Genomic DNA, 18067 nt, shown 5'->3' on the forward strand with positions numbered 1-18067 from the left:
CAAAATTTCATAGAAATTTCGTTAGAAACAGAAGCTTTGGTGTCATGATTTTCAAAGTATCGTTGAAATTGAGTATGATGAAAATGACGTCGTCAAACGCGTAGTCGGCGCACGGAGATGTAATAAATTGTATTGGATATGGTTAATATACATCAGAGACGGGGAAAAGGGTACAGAAGTGACATTACACACCAGATTTTGATAAAGAAATTATTTTTAAATTCCACGATATTCAATGAGAGTTTTTCTTCTGTACCGAAAATAGTTAATTACGGCATGTAATAAGTAGAGTACTGTTTGATAAACGCAGACAATTGGGAACAATCTGGACCGCGAACGACGTCAAACAATGTGTATTCTCTGCTGCCTACAATTTAAGACGATCTTTCGACTAAATTTCGACTGAAATTTGAACCTTCTTTAAAAAAAAACAAATATAAAAAACAAACGGACATTAGTGAATTTAAACATGTCCCTTAATCAAAAATGGTCTATCACTTAAAAAAAAATTATTGAATGTTAATACCCGCGAGAGAAGCAGACAAATAGATCATGACGTTATAAGAGACGTAATTTACGCTTGCTTTCGTGCGCCGGTGTACACTTATATTCTTTCTTTATTTTTACATAATTCTCTTATTAGATGTGATATCATCATGAAACTTGAAGTGCATGATCATAAAATGTTACTCTTTGCTATGACAAGGAAAGAAATTTAATAAAGCAAAGAGAAAGAAAGCTGTTATCCTTGTCTACGACTTTTTGGGACAACCCTCGTATATTAGAGGGAGAAACTTGCATGCATCTTGTTTTTCCAAAAACAGTAAAATTTAGTTCATGCTTCAAATATTTCTCTTTAATACACATAGACCTATGACGTATTTGCAAAAAAAGTATCGATATGCGATGTTATTCCAATGCACAATATATATTCCTTTCACGCTTTGATACACAATTTACTCACGAATTAAACAATTATTAGAAAAAATGACTAGAAATTTGAGGAAAATACAAGTTGAATACCATATAAACGGGTTGAACTCGTCACAATGTTCATAAGACCCTGTTAGAAGGAGTTAGTCTTAACAAGATACATAAGGGCCGATTCACTACTGAGTATAAGCATATGATATATTTATTCAATACAATCCAAGAATAATATAGTATTCTTTGCACATAGTTTACTGTACAAACACCTTTGAGAAGATTTCAGATTAAGACTCCGAGTAAATGATTATAAGAAACATGTTTAAGTCTTTCTCTGTATATTGTTAATTAATGTTTTAGCCTCAGGGGAATATGTGTTTAGAAAATATTTAATTGAAACACGAAAGAGAATTATTATTATTATTTTTTTTTTGATTTTAAGTATTTCAATGCTTCTTCATCTCAAGCTATTTTAGCAATAAATTTAAACCCTATTGGTGCACTTTTGAACAAGTTCGTGTTTAATGCTAAAAAAGGAACATTTTGATATAGTTTTCACAGCATGACGTATATTACGGAAAACCAAAATATTACATAACCCTCTTTCCAATAGGAAATGATAACAGTAAGCGTAGGATTATAATGTATATATACATGTAGGTCTTGTTAACTTTCATAACATTGATCGGGAGCCAATATTTACAAATCAGTCTTATGTAGGAAAATAAGAAACGGGTATGTGAAATTAAAATTCATTTTATCATAAAATGTGTAGGTTTTTTAGAAGGTGTATGTTTAAAATAAGTCAGTACACATTTACTATAAACAATCTGTATTGGACATGTCATTATATTGTTTTTATAACACAAACAGATTTTCCAGAAGAAAGTACATTCTATAAAACAGGAGAAATGGGCAGCTCATCAATTCATCTCAGATCGAATGTATCAGGATTCGCCGAAGAGAAAGCAGCAAAAGAAAACCATACAGTTTGGTATCCATCGTCAACAGAACAAACTCTTCAAAAACTTTGGAACGAAACGAGCAAATTTCCTGTTGATTACAGCTGTCCTAACATGTCCGGTGCTGTTTCGTTCAAATTCTATTTGTTCAGTTCCGAAAAAAGTAATCTTACCTCGGATGGATTTGATAGATGTATCGTGGTACTAGGATTAATAATTGGGTTTCTAGGTTTCGTTGGAAATTCTGCCACCATCTTCAAAATTTTGTGGGATAAAAAGTTCCATACTCCTACATTCATCGCTTTAGCTTGCCTTGCAGTCCCAGACCTTCTAAATATCATCAATGTTTGCCTTAGTAGATTTTCCAACCTTCCTTTGTACATCAGAAATAATTATATCTCGCCCGAATGTGTTTCAGCGTTCATTATAGTGTATTTCCTGTATGAAACGATTTATACTAGCTCAAGTGCACACATCGTGTTCCTTTGTTTGATAAGATATTTATTGACAGTCCATCCTCTAAAGGCCAAAATACGACTAACAAGGATAATGGTTATGAGATGCTCTATCATGATATGGATTTTTTGTTCCCTGTTTTCAGCATCTATATCAATAATAATATCAGGACATGGTAAAATTTCGACAGATGAGGGAAAAATTCGTTCAATTGCAAGCTTTTCTACAAGAATTGCAGTCTCAGGGCTGCTGTCTATATGTGCCATCGTTACCATACATATTTTGAAAATGAAAGCCCTTAAACATTCCTCTACTACCAAAGGCATCAATAGAAAAATGCATATTATAATATCCATTATATTATTAATTTTCACGTGCTTTCAAATTTTCCGAATAACATGTTTTATATCTGGATTATCTAAATCATTTTCTTTCGAACACAGTATGTTTTCAGAAAACCATTATCCATACGTACATGACATTGTTTTCCTCCTTGTTCTCCTAAACTTCGCCTGTAATCCTTATTTACTCTTTTTTGCTTCGATGATCGTTTCATGCAGAAAACGTTTCCATCCTACGAAGTCAACGAATGTTCGAATAAATGAAAGACATTTCTTTTAGACTTCCTAACATCTGTGTAGATTTGATTCAATGTTGTTTAAAGTCCTTCTAGGGAATTTTTCACTTATATGGAGACGCCACCACTTGCCGCTGAAGAGCTGTAAATTTCTATCAAATGCTAGGCCGCATGGCTATTGAAGAGCAAGGGATCTTTTTCGTGCCAGTACCTACTGCGACACGGGACCTCCATTATACGGTCAAATCCGGTCTCCACGTCACACAGTGGGATTCGAACTTGCTACGTAAGGATCAACTTCTATATCAGACACTCTAACCACTGCGCCACGCGGGCAACCCTAACATCTAACATATGTTACGAACGTTTACTTATAACATTTTGTCAGTGAAAGTTTACCGCCAACAATAGCACTTACATAAAAAAAGCTCATACTGCAAATTTGTAAAATAAAACACAGCAATTTGAATAAGAATCAATGTAAGTTTATAAGCAATTATATTTGTCCTTGTAAAAATGACAATTTAATTCAAGAATTATGTAACATTTCATTTATCTAATTAGAAAGACAATCAATGTAATACAATGCAATTATTTTATAAGCATTTTTATGATGGACATGATACCACATATTTTTTTATTGCTGCACAAACGCAAAATTCATTAATTTTGCTAGTTTATTGTGAAACAACGCTTTATTTCTATATGTTAGTTAATTGATAAGATAAGTGTGAAGTTTGTTTGTCTTTTTATATTTTTTTTTGGATCAATTACATTTGTTCAAAAGCGTAGGGCATTTATTTACATATTGTAATGCTATATTTATCCAAAACGATTAAGACAACGTTTCTAAAATTAGGTTCTTGTCTTATTAATGAAACAGTTTCAAATTTGCAAACAGGATCTTGTCCATCGAAAGCGAATATAAATATAAAGCCGATTTGTACTTTCCGGACATTTGTTGACAGATTCCTAAAATCTGCCACTATATGGATCCCTTCATTATAGATGGAGACTCTAGCTGGTCTTCAAAAACAAGTGACTCCAGTTCTTGTAATGCTGATTGTGCTTTTACGTGCACTTGGTCAATCTGTGAGTAGCACAAGAACTCAAGCATGTGCAACAGAAGAATGGCTGGAATAAACGTTATGTTAACATCTTCGTAGCTATTCAAACTATATTGCTGTTCGAGATATAATTCTTTGATATAACAGATGTCCTTTTCAAGATTTGTTTGCCCTGCTACAACCATTTTTCTTTTGTTAATCCAGATTCGTTTCTCTAATGCGCTTGCTTCGATCTCTTTTCCTTTAAAACATTCATACATGTCCCTTACACATATCTGATATAACTTGACCTTTATCATTTCTAAATTGGTTAAAGCTTCCAAGTATCTACAGGTCCTATAAAAATACATTGATAAAAACAACCTTTCAGAAACACTACCGAATTTTACAACTAGGGTCAGCATATACCTGGACATTTTGTCAGCTGTATACTTTAGTTTGTTCCTTCTTTTGTTAAAGAACTGATTGTGTAATAAAAATGCAGTGCTCTGAAAAACAGTGATTACAATATTTTGTAACAGGACGACTTTATACCGAGACAGTGGTCTAATAATCAATTGCTCAAGTATTTGTAGGCTTTGTATGCAACCGAGTAGATTATCTCTATCTAATAAAGCAATTATTCCCATTTCATATCAAAGTATGTTCATCTGTGCAAAGAAGTTGTCCAGGGTTATTCGGTTCATGAATCATATAACTGCTGATTGTGGAACTGTATAGTAGAGATGAATATCCTCTCTCATACAACGCATACAGTTTAATAAATAAATCATTTTGTACTTTCCCGTGTATTTTACCCAAAATCATGTTGTTTTTTGGGATGAAAAAGTTAGGACAAACTCCTTCATACACACATTTTAAAATATACCTAAAGCAAACCAAGAAACACTCTAGGAGATTTTGTGGACACCAGTCACGAATTGTATTTTGCTGAAGCACCCAGAAAACTGCTGTTTTCATGTGATATGAGCACAGTAATTTATCCTCAGTACCTAAACCATCCTTTATAACTTCTTTTAAGAACAATTTAAGCAAGCCATACGTTAAAAACTGAGAGTGGTTCATAGAGAACACAAGTTTTTGTTCTGCAAGAGAAAAAGAGATTCTCCATTCATCGTCTTCATGATTTCCTTGTTTGTGTCCAATTGGTACGACGTGACATCCACTTTTCACTATTTCATTTACTATTTGAGATCCCGGCCAGACGTGAGATCTGGCTATCCATGGGAAAGCCCATGGAGGCCAAATATCAGAAGCAAAACAATGAGCAGTATCATGATTCATATCGTACATAAAACCACTGCTACATGGTCCATGTTCTGTAAAATCTGGAAATAAGCCAGAAAGTGTGATTTTTCGGAGTGCAGAACTAGATATGAAAAGTCTGTCATTGCTACTGATACATGCAAGATACACACTTTCCATATTTGTTTGTGTGATTAATACTAGCTGTGTGTACCCTGGCGGGCTATCAGAGCAGTCGGAGAGAATCAATGTGTGTTTATCTCTATTGTAATTTCGTGTCTGTTCCATGTCCCAGATAACTTTATGGTCTTTAGACCACAGCATAATATCCATGTCTGATCCTTTAAATCTGAATCCTTCTCTACGACTTCCACTGGGCAAAAATCGGAACTGAACATCTGCTCCTTGCAATGTATCTACCATTTCGATAAGATCCAGGGCATCTCTTCTCATTGCAACCTGTTGAGGAGTCCCTAAGGTATGGCACAGTCCCTTAAACAATGATTGTGATATAAGCTTCATGCCGATGTCTCTGAAAATGTAACATAATGAAAAATAGCATTAATATACATTATAAAGTGTTCAAAATATAGTTTGAATTGTCAGAAATATTACATTAAACATTTTTTTTTTACGAAATCTGAACCTTAATATTTTCACTTAACCCTAACATTCGTTAAATTTTGACAACTCTCCAAGAAATTAATTATGCGGAGACTATAGGATATGAAGCACTTAAAATACGTACTCGAAAAAGAAAATACAAAAAGCTAGTTTATTTAATTTCTTTTTTGTATCACACATGTACGCTAAAAGTTTTAGAAATTATACTGCCCTCAAAATCAAAAGGGGTCTTTCTAAGGACAAAGGCAGTTATGTTTTACTTATGCAACAAAAATGCTTTCTGTGGTTGTTACGGAAACTAATGACGCAGCTATTGCAGAAAAAATACGTAACCCGCGTAACAGATTTTATTTTTTTATATTTATATATGTATAAATAATAATTTAAAGTAGGATAAAAACAGATTGATTATTGTATAATTGTATTACGCCATATAGTATGTTTCATTGATGGAACACCCACTGGTGTTTTTGTACAGGTGATATACCTTGTGTTGTCCATGAACTGATCAACTGCAATGGTTCTCTTAATTAATAAAGGAGAAAATATTCAGTGGAATGTAAAAAAAAAATTCAAAGTGGACTTCTTTGTTAGCATTTTCTGTATTTTAAAGGGAACAAATCCGCCTTTCTCTTGCAGTTTTAAAATCACTCTATTGTTATTGTTAGGTTGCATATGAATGAACTTTAAAGAATTCTTTAGACCATTGTTTTCATTTCAATTCAAACGTCATTGCATTATTAAATTCTAATCGGAAAATATTGGGATATTAGATATTTGATCAATTTCTACAGAAATATGAATGATATAAAACATTTTGTCACGGAGTAATATTTCTATAGTGAAATAATTCCACCTTTTGTAAACAAGCTCAAACAAGCTGCGCGATTTTTTTTTTCAAGTTTTCTCTTGTAAATAAGTGTAATACATGATACTCAATTATCGACAATGATAAAAAGTTTAGATTCATATTAAGATTGATAATTAACGTAAAATAAAATTAATACAACAAGATATCACTTACTTTTTCGACATAGCGTCTGAATCCATAATTTTTTTCTTATTGAAAGTTACCAGTAAAATTACCAGACTCAGAGAATTAGACAAAAAATCCTACTGGGGTATTTTTAGTTTGTAGCAAACTTTAAAGGGAATTCGATACCAAGTAGGCCATAATATGATTAATCAATATTCATACGTGTTTTCCCTGGTAGAGTTAACCAAGGGTTTGTTAAATACAATTTGTTCAAAGTAACTGAATGTTAAAAAGGTGAAATTATTTCACTATAGAAATATTACTCCGTGACAATTCCTGATTAGAATTTAATAATGCAATGACGTTTGAATTGAAATGAAAACAATGGTTTAAAGAATTCTTTAAAGTTCATTCATATGCAACCTAACAATAACAATAGAGAGATTTTAAAACTGCAAGAGAAAGGCGGATTTGTTCCCTTTAAAATACAGAAAATGCTTATAAAGAAATAAACTTCCAATTTTTTTTTTACATTCCACTGAATATTTTCTCCTTTATTAATTAAGAGAACCATTGCAGTTGATCAGTTCATGGACAACACAAGGCATATCACCTGTACAAAAACATCAGTGGGTGTTCCATCAATGAAACATACTATATGGTGTAATACAATTATACAATAATCAATCTGTTTTTATCCTACTTTAAATTATTATTTATACATATATAAATATAAAAAATAAAATCTGTTACGCGGGTTACGTATTTTTCTGCAATGGCTGCGTCATTAATTTCCGTAACAACCAAAGAAAGCATTTTTGTTGCATAAGTAAAACATAACTGCCTTTGTCCATTCTGTGCAAAGGACGATCCGGAAATTTATCGATGTTCACCTTTTCATCAAGAATGTTTTATTGGGTGAAAATTCAATGCATTATAGGAATATGTGACCAGATTATTCAAACATATATGGATTTTGTATAGAATAAAATATAGAAAAGTACAATGTATTAGAAAGAGAGCTCAAATGTTGTTGTTGCGGTTATTGATGCATTTGTTGTTAATGTTGCTGCGGTTGTTGACAAATTCCCTACCAAGTTAAAGGTAGAATTTGTCCAATTATTTTATTTTTTCTTCCGTGTAGGGGGTGGTGTTAAGTGTTTAGCTTTGAAATGCTTTTGAAATCCCAAACTGTCTGTCTTTCCATTCGTCTGTCTGTTCTTTGTCTCTGTATACAATTTTTAAAAATTCCACTACTTTTATAGTGTTCCTGCAATTTCAGGACTAATGGACACAAAAGTAAACTACACTCAGGTACACAAAGCTGCATATCGTTTATTCTTTAATTAGTTGAATAATGTTGCCATGACCACATAAAATACTTTCACAAAGCCAATTTTCCCACAGTTTTTGTCTGCCTTCATTAAAATTAGGCATACAAGTAGAGAACAGAATAAAATATATTTTTGAATATTTCTTTATTTCTTTTTTTCGATGACGGGTGTTGCCATTGTTATTAAAATTAATGTCTCTATGAAATTGATAAAATTCTTTTCCCCTCATTATTTTGGTCTGATTTCAATTAAACCTGACGTACAACATGTACAAAAATACATTAAGATTAATAATTTTTGTGTATCATATTTTTGATTTTAAGACAAAACTATTGATCATTTAATTAATATTACAAAATGAAAATTTGAATTCTAGTTTGCAGTTTTCATGATCATAATGAAAACGCCTTATGCAAAATAATGACAATAAAAATTGCAGAAAATGATGCTGTGCATGAAAGAAAAATTAAAAATTAAGAATTAAAACCTTCTACTGATAATAACAAGGCAGAAATTAATAGCAAGCGTTTTCGTGATTTTAATAAGTCTAACAATAGGATAGAAGAAGAAACAGAAGAAGCAATGCTTAAAAAATATTGAATATAGTCTGTTCCCCATTCATTTTACCCTGTTGTTTCAGGTAGACTGAAGACATTCTCCTTCTTTTGGTCAACACTTTTATATACAAAACAATGTAAGGAACCCTTTTGTGTATACAACAATACCAATGCTGAAGCAGCACATGTCATTTCTATAAACTCTGTAACTCATAAATCGACACTTAGTTGGTCATTTTTCACACTTGAGTTACCTGTGCTTAAAACACAACATCGTAGAAGTCAACTACAAATAATTAAATTTTTAGTATTTTAATTAAAGGTATGCATAAGTTTCTATCTTATTTGATAATTTCATGTACATATTATTCTATCTATGAATTTTTCAGTATAAGCAACTTGAAAAATCAGCTGAAAGGCCTACCTACCAGTCCAAAGTCTAACTTCTGACGTAATTATAGCATTCAATATACCTTAGGATCACTATAATGTTTAAAAAAGACAACAATGATAATCCGCTTTCCGAATGTAGTTTATCTATTTATAAACAACCATACAGAATAACCGAAAAATAAGAAAAACAATGAAGACTGTATTATTTGTCTGGAATTACCCCATGTCTAGAATTGGACGGATCTCCCGTAATACATACTTAATTCTATGCACAATTCACGTCTTCAATATTTTGTCACATAAGGATACATGCATAACTCTTTAATATTGCCAAAAAACCTTTGGCATTTGCCATATAAGATTTTACTGTCAATAATATCAGTACAGGGGAATACCCTTCGCATTTGTTGTATACACCTATCTGCTTTTATTGTTAGCTGTTCATGCTGATTCTCTTGCATTACCTTTGTTTACATTGTATTGCTGTTACGTGAATTCGTGTTTGTTTACATACTACATTGCCTTGTGCAACTGTTGTATGTTTGTTTGGTATCTTTTCTCTTACACAGCTTCTTTGTCGCTATACCGATTGCTCTGAAGCATACGTGTTTCTAACATAGGTGTCAACTGATTACACTGAGCAGTACCTAAGTGAGCACATTATATAGACCCCTCCCCCACGCACACACACCTAAGAGGTCACAAGATAAAACACTTGAACATGTTTTATAATTTATGTGATTTTAATATAATGTTGAAATGTTAGATTTCTTTCGTTGTTGATTTCCATTTGAGGACAGTTTTCATACTCATCAATTTACTTCAAAGATTGCCGTTTTTCTTGAAGTTTTTGGATGAAGAGATCAAGTACCTCTCTTTCTTCTAATGCTGATCTTTTCCCCAATAACATTGCCATCTCTGGTAATAATGCGAGAAATGTCTCTCCAAGTGTTGCTCCAACGGTTGTGGCGGCTCCGGCAAGTGCAGTTGCACCGGCTGCAACACCAGCTGTTGCTAGTGCTGGTACTAGTTGCGGTTGGTGCACTAACACAGTTTGGGGACTACTTGGAGGACCTTGTAAAATAAAGATCAGAAAACAGCCATTATAATTTGCTCACAATTGTGTTCTCTTAATTGTCTAAATCTTCTCAAAATAATATTATTTCACAACAGAAATCAAATTTAACAATAAAACTTTAGCGCCTGAAATTTATTCTATCTATCATGTCTTTATATATATTTTTCATCTACAGTTTAACTATACCTTCTTTTTAAAAAAAAATTAACATCAGCATTTCTTGCAATTGGGAGAAATGAAATCCGCAAAATTTTATAATTTCAGATTTAAAAGAGTGTTGTAAATAAATGCATCTGTTATATAAAAGACGGTGGAATGTAATCTGCTTGTTAAAATCTCAATCTGACTTGATTTAAAAAAAAAAGGAAACTTACATGGTTTTTTAACACAGGCACCGACCTCTACTGTATCAAAACAATCTTCTGCATGCGGCGTGTCACCAGAGACAACTTTGACTGGGACTCTGGTCTTAGTTTGAACACCAATGCCACATGTCACAGAGCAATCTTTTACCCATCTTGTCATTTGGCACTTTTGAGCTTGAAAAGAATTAAGAATATTATAACTCTTGTTTATTTGACAATTTCTAAAAGTCAATTTCATGGTTTGAAACTAATTTGAGGACTTGGTTTTCTGGTTTTGTGTGACCTATTGGTACATATACATGTACGAGGGTCATTCAAAAAATACGTAGACAATGCTTCTCATCGTCATATGATTATTACAAGATTATAGATCAATACATTTTTGTAAACATAAACATTTATTTTGTCGAAGTGTTAAGTTTCATTCCATTTGATTAAATAGAACTCATGTTAGCCAAAATTTAAAGCAACATGTTTTGTTACCACGGAGCACGGTTAACCAATATTGTAACGTCAACAACAACGCTGAGAAAGTTTGTCAAAAGTATACTCATTTTTTTTAATTTCAAACACAGTCTGTAGTGTCTTCTCCATTCAAAACACATATCCACAACACTTAACACCTAGTTTGCTAACAATTGTACAAATATAGCTTGAATAAGAATGTTATTATTTTCATATTCTTTAAATTACTATGCAACTCTATTATTTCTGCAACATTGAAGCACACATCACGTTCATTGACGTTCCTATCTCTTTTGACAATATTTTTATATTTAACCTGTTTCTTTACAGACAATCCATCGTCCGATTCAAACTCGCTACCACTCAAAAATTGTATTTTTAATTTAATACAAATACAAAGATTATTTTTCATACAGATCCTGGTTTAAAAGGATTTTTTAAGCTTGTAGAAGAAGTTTCCTGAATGTAAAGTCTAATTTTATTGCTACTTGCTGCTCCGTGACGTCCTCCAACGTCATGGTTTTTTGCCTTTTTCAATCAAGTCCTTATGTATTTAGAAGCTGATATCTTTTAAATGGAGCGAGATATTACATAACCTGATTTCATTTTAATTAATACAACAATACTTTATTTAAACATGTAAATTTTATTTCGTTTCAGTTCCATTTATTAGAGGTATAGCTGTAAATACTATAAAGTGAAAATTAGAAAAATACTCAATTTTGACGGCGCTCCGTGACCCCATTTTTGCTGTTCTAAATCCTTGGTAATTTTAATAAATATGAAGATACATTCCAATTTTTTTTACTCAAATTATTTGAATCTGTTGTTAAAATATTTGTACCAAATTTGGATATAATATGACGTTAAATAAAAAAGTTAGAACAAAAGTCTACGAACTTTTTGAATGACCCTCGTATGTATATATTTCCCTTGTACGAACCTAATATTTATATACTAATATACAAGAAATATCTGAGAAATCTCCTTCTCAAGAACAACTAAGCAATGTTATGAGTCATATGTATACAGAAGCAACCTTAGGTAATGTAGAATCAAATTTTGTTCAAATAATGACCCTTAAGGGTTAGGGGCACAATAGAGGGTCAATGTTTTACACAATACTGAATTAAATTCTGTTTCTTCCTAGCTAGTATGCTCATGTGAGCAATGTGGCCCATGGGCCTCTTGTTTTGATTTTATCATATTTTTGGTTTAAATCATTCTTTCGTGTTGAATATTACAAGTTAGTTTTAAAATCAAATCCGAGTTTAAAATTTAAAAAAAATCTGTAAATATATTTAATTGAAGTTAAGATTTTGACATAAGTGAAAAAGCCGGGAAAACGCATATCTAATAAAATTACTATAAAAACCTAGGTTAACTTTTTTGCTTAAAATGGTCCTGTAAATGTTGCACAAGCAATGTTGACCTCTCGAAAAATTCTTGATAGGGACGTTAAACAAACCAAACAATGTTCTACTCGCATATATGGAAAGAAATGTCAAAACGATAAATATGCTACACATCGTTATAAATTATTTATTAAGTATTTTTTTTTCGGAAATATTTCAAGGCACTGAACATATCAATCATCATACTATTTAAAACTCTAGCATTTGTATTTTTGTCAGAGATATTTTGGACTGTTTAGCCACACTGAGCGTGGTTACCTAAATCATCAACATTGAGTTTCTATTTGAAGAGTCTAAACATAATAATTATTTTAATTCATCTGATAATTTTATAAAATCTTACATATTTTCTCATAAAAAAAAGAAATGTTTTACTGCAGTATCCGCAAGTCGAGGCACAGTTCTTTGCAGACCATACCAATCCTCTAGAATTGCATTCACTCTGATTGCAGTTTACAGAGGTATCTTGACAAGATTCACCTTTACACCATCCAGTAAGTAAGGCTACAATGAAAAGCAATATATCGGACTCATATGAAAACGGCATAAACATTCTGAGAAACGAAATTATCATAAAAAAAGAAATGTTTTTAATGCAGTATCGGCCATTCAAGGCACAGGTCTTTGGAGACCACACTGATCCTCTAGAATGGCATTCACTCTGATTGAAGGTTACGGAGGTATCAAAAACAAAATTATTTGTTAGTCTTTAAAAGCAATGAATTTCAGTAAAATTCCGTTTACAATGTTTTTCTGTGTATGTTATGCTAGATTGACACATAAATAATTATATTAATTCTGATCCAAGGATGAAGAAACATTTTAAAATTAGTCAAAAGCTGTACAGTTTGCTACATGTAAAATGTTGCTAAACTCACAAACATTAAAATAAATACTTGGTACATGGATTGAAAAATTTAATAAATGTAGATATTTTCAAATTACATCAACAAAGTGCTTTTTATCTGCAATTTCATAATCACGGGACCTCCACTCATTCAAATCTTTATTTCGTGATAAGATTATAATATTCAACCAACGGAAATTGTATTTAAAATAGGATTAAGATAAACTGTTATATTTGCGACTAAACGACTAAACTCGTCAGTGATTATAGATAATAAAATAGGGAAATATGCGAGTGAAGTGCCCTATACGTGTTTTACGTAAAATAGTTTGTCAATGAATAATATTAATCATTGAACAAAAATTGCGAATTGTTGCACGTAAATACTTTTGTGACCTTGCACTAAAAAGTTACATATTTATGGTATTAAATATCTAATAAAAGGTTTTCTTGATATATCATGTTGTAAATTTTGAATTTACTAGGGGGAGGTAAATGCAAATTTTACAACATGATAACTGTTGTAAATTTTGCATTTACTCCCCCCTAGTAAGTTCAAAATTTTCAACATGATATATGTTAATCCAGTATGCACATCCAGTATGCACTGAACGATACTGATCTAGTCGTATAGAATATGAAGCAACATTTAAGTTACAAATAAAACTTACGATGGTATTGTAATGTCAATTTTCAAGAAGTATTATATAATACATGTATCTACCATAAATGATAATAAAAGAAAAACGCAACAGAGAATGGAAGATGATTCATGCCTTGTTTTATGAAAGGCAATTAAAATTGACATTTTAGATATATCAACATCTCCTTAATGTTTTAAATAAAAAAAGAAACTGTCAATGTAATTAAATACTTAATGATAGCATGAACAGCTTTTTTTCAGGAAGAATAATTATTAAGGACTTAATTAAATATGAGTCGTTACCTATGAAAATATTAAATAACCAAAACCAATCATGCAATGCATACTTCTATTTCAAAAGATGTAAATATATTTTTAAATTAAAAGATATTACCATAAGGGGTCTAAATGATTATATTATCAATTTGACAAAAATGATTTAACTAAAATGGATATTGGCTGATCAGAACTTTCTTTCAGAACTTTCTTTATTTTGTCATATTTTTTTTTAGGATTTATTAGTCATTGTTATATGCTTCCAATATCTAAATTTTCTTATTTTCACATACAGATAAGTCATATTTAAAGATACAAAACATTTTTGTCAAAATTATGATCGTTTTCAAAAAGAAAAAAAACACTCTTCGAACTCAGTTTACCATTTCTATTTAAAGTTGTACAAATACGACGAAGGAAGAAAAATGTGACCTTTTAAATCTCTCTAATTACATATAAGCAAATATACTTTTTTAAAAATATTTCATCTATTTAGAAACCATACAAGAATTCCTCCGTAATTATGATGATTACTACCCTTAGTCGGATGTCCAGGTGCTGAATTTTTAGCAAAGTTTAAAACGTTAGCACGATTGTTTGTATTTTCCTTTGAAATCTTTCGGTAAAAATGTTTCCCAAGATATTTTTAGAAAAAGTATGTGAAATAACATAATATTTGCCTGTTTATACAACATATTTTAAATATTTAGAGACTTTATTTATGTCACTTTGGAATAAAAAGCCCAAGGACGTTTCTAATTGACATGAATTTAATTGTAAACAAAATCAGTCATTTATATGCATTTCACACTAAGAGCAAAAGCTTTTGTAATATAACTTACCAGCTGCAAATATAACTATGTTTAACTTCATGTCTATGCTTTGTGCGCCGTACTTTCAGTGCATAATTAAGGTACTCATCTTATATACATATTAAATATTTTATCTTAACACCCATTGAACTTTTATCGAATGACAGGGAGTGAGTGCACTATAGTTCTTTATGTAAATCTCAAGGCTGCCAATATTCTCATGGAATGAAATGCACCAGCTGCATACAGAGTGCAATATCCATGTACATTTTCTTTTACATGTTATGTATTTAGGACCCAGTGATATTGAAAAAGAGCAGAAAATGTGATTCTAAATTTTACGAAATCTAACATGTGTTGTTGGCAGTAATCGAATCGAACAAAATTATACTTCCATATAATTATAATTAAACCTAGATAGATGTAACATTGTACATGTAAAAGGATATTAAGTGTCATCGACCATCTGATATTACAGAGCATCACTTTTTACGTAGAGAATAATAGACAGGTCTTACGAAGTCGACATATTACAAGGGCATATCCTCAACGAATCATGACAAATTTCTATACATAAAGTAAAGGAGTTCATGTTTAAAGATATTTGAAAATCGCTACAAACCTGATGAAATCTTGCACATGAATTATTTCTATATTAGATGTACAGATTAGTTGGTCTGTAAAATATTCAACATACCTACGGTCTAAGAAATGTATTTTTGAAGAATAAATATGTGGATCTGTATAAGTCTGCAGCACTTTACACAAATTCTGAAAGTGATTAAATTATTCTTTTAATAGAATTAAATTTTAAAACCGGGTATGCCCTTGTAATATTAGAATTTATTGATGACATCAATATTGCAGGTTTCAGTTCTCTCACTTCACATCACGTGACAAGTCTGATTAAAGAATGTAACCGTCCTCAACATACTAGTATATTTTTAACCATATTACACGTAAATCTTCTGATAATACATGTACATGTGTAGTTCAGTTCTCAATGCGCAATGCTCAATTTGTTTGCACACATCGTTGGATTTAAGAGATTATATTTTTCAAAAAATACTGATTCATTGCTCAATTGAAACCTTATCATTAGTGCCTGTTTGAAATATTTGAAAATTCTGATAAAGAAGATGGGTGAACATGATGAGTGAAAAGCCTTTAGTGTGACAAACATGAAAGTGGAAAATTAGACCTCGATTATATCAATTTATTCATGATTTTTTCATCTAACATCAATATCTTAATACATGATATGTACATTACATACGTAAAATCTCTAAAATTTGTAAACGTCACAATAATTGAATTAATTGCCTATACACTCTATGACAGTTCATGCATTAATTAAGTCAAAGGTCATATCACAAACATGATTTAAATGTCACTTTTCATCAGGATTTGCATAGTCTGGTGATTAGCGTGCTAGTCATGTAAGAACTCGATACCCAGCAATGGACAAATCTTCTTTAAATAGTAATGTGTTTATTCGAACTCATCGACTGTTATTTCATTGGTTTTTTATTTTAATCAACATCTGTTCATCTGTAGAGATAAGCTGTCTGGAATAATACTGCACAGGAATTTAGGGGCTGATGGAAGGACTATCTTGCAGGGATGCCCATCCTTTCTCATACAGCGCATATGATCTAATAAATAAATTATATGCTTTCCCTTGTATATGACTCAAAAACATGTGTTTTGCAAATGAAAAAAATTAAGACAAATCCCTTCATAAAAATATTTTATGGCAAATTTGAAACAAACCCCAAAATCCCTTAAAAAAATTGAAGACACCAGTCATGAATTATGTTCTGCTGAAGCAACCTGAAAACAGATTTCTTCACTAAGTATTGTATGTAGTTCAGTGTTACGTCGAGTATTTTCTCCAAAGAAAGGCATTGTCAACCGAGGCGCAGCTTGTTAATTTGGAAGTATATCCGAAAGTGGGGTATGTATGAGGAGGTAAATAGACATCCTTTGTCCGAAGCTAATTGTACACTTCCATTTATTAAATTGTCAATAATCAACTAAAATTAAAACTTTTATAATGTTCTCTAGATAATATGCCCATTGCACTGAATCATATCACTAAATAATAGCCTAAGATTACCCTCCGATGTACCTCCATACAAATATATCGCTGCATCAGTTTACCATGAATGTACCATGAATATACGAATAAAATTCATTACGTTGTAAAAATATTACTTGATTTAGCTCTGTCAAGATACAAACTGTGTCAAGTTTTACGAATTGACGTCATTTCCACAAATGCAGTGCCATCAATGAGTTGTTGTCTTTCATTGAAATAGGGGATACTAAGGATCGACCTGTCTTTCTGTCTGTCTGTACCATTTGTGTTTTCTGTGCAATATCTTGAGAACCCTTTTATTGAGTTTTTGAAATGAAATGTTACGTATTACCTACCTGTGACCAAAAACAGCATCTATTTATTTCGATGTCAAAGTTAAAAGGATAATGTCATTAATTAAAGATTGTGTGTTTTAACTCTTTCAAAGACATTAATTTGATTTATTATACTTTCATGTTAAATACTAAAATCTGATTGGTTTAGACGCAGTTAACAATCTGTTCTATTACCCTCAGCCTTAGCAACACACGTGACAACGGATAACACAACGGTAATGCCACATGCGTGGAAATTGTGCGCGTATGGTTCACCGTAGAATTCTCAAAACGTCAGTTGCGCGTTTGAAAGAACCGGAATAAACTTGACGTCAATAAAAGCTTGCGTCCGATGTAGTTTACTTAAAAACAACAAACGACAGACGAAACATGCTTGCGAGTGCAGAAATAACGAAACTTTAGAAGATAAAGGACTCGTAGAGTATCAAATAAACAATAAAGAGGTCAGTAAATCTTTTTCGAAGTAGCGGGGAGTTTAAAAGCTTTCTAAACGTGAACGAAAAGGCGATCGACGATTTGTATTGCTGACATATTTAGTAAATCAAGAAGACATTCAGTATAATAAAATAAATGGTGCCTGTTTTGGAGGGTAACAGTTGAAATTGACACCCC

The 18067-nt window shown here is 31.6% G+C and overlaps 3 protein-coding genes across 4 annotated transcripts; 1 reads left to right on the forward strand and 2 right to left on the reverse strand.

The window, feature by feature from the left end:
- Positions 1-1546: 1546 nt before the first annotated feature.
- Positions 1547-3324, forward strand: LOC134252593 (uracil nucleotide/cysteinyl leukotriene receptor-like). Of its 2 annotated transcripts, none has more exons than XM_062735091.1 (2): positions 1547-1662; positions 1801-3324. In XM_062735091.1, exon 2 carries the CDS (start codon positions 1839-1841, stop codon positions 2964-2966), a length of 1128 nt encoding a protein of 375 aa, XP_062591075.1. In that variant the 5' UTR covers positions 1547-1662; positions 1801-1838; the 3' UTR covers positions 2967-3324. The 2 variants fall into 2 exon arrangements, with proteins under 2 accessions (XP_062591075.1, XP_062591076.1); XM_062735092.1 differs by having other exon boundaries at positions 1589-1662; positions 1810-3324.
- Positions 3325-3907: 583 nt separating this feature from the next.
- Positions 3908-6893, reverse strand: LOC134252599 (uncharacterized). Its single transcript, XM_062735097.1, has 3 exons — positions 6883-6893; positions 4858-5766; positions 3908-4325 (listed from the first exon to the last, which is right to left on the reverse strand). Exons 1-3 carry the CDS (start codon positions 6891-6893, stop codon positions 3908-3910), a joined length of 1338 nt encoding a protein of 445 aa, XP_062591081.1.
- A 2949-nt stretch (positions 6894-9842) lies between these two features.
- Positions 9843-15124, reverse strand: LOC134252609 (uncharacterized). Its single transcript, XM_062735104.1, has 4 exons — positions 15050-15124; positions 12817-12945; positions 10571-10735; positions 9843-10192 (listed from the first exon to the last, which is right to left on the reverse strand). The coding sequence occupies exons 1-4, from the start codon at positions 15078-15080 to the stop codon at positions 9936-9938; spliced, it is 582 nt and encodes a 193-aa protein (XP_062591088.1). The 5' UTR covers positions 15081-15124; the 3' UTR covers positions 9843-9935.
- Between the last annotated feature and the right edge of the window lie 2943 nt (positions 15125-18067).

Source organism: Saccostrea cucullata, unplaced genomic scaffold, assembly GCF_032062105.1.
Source record: "Saccostrea cucullata isolate Sc308-1 unplaced genomic scaffold, CSIRO_AGI_Scuc_v1 ctg355, whole genome shotgun sequence".
NCBI lineage: Eukaryota > Metazoa > Mollusca > Bivalvia > Ostreida > Ostreidae > Saccostrea > Saccostrea cuccullata.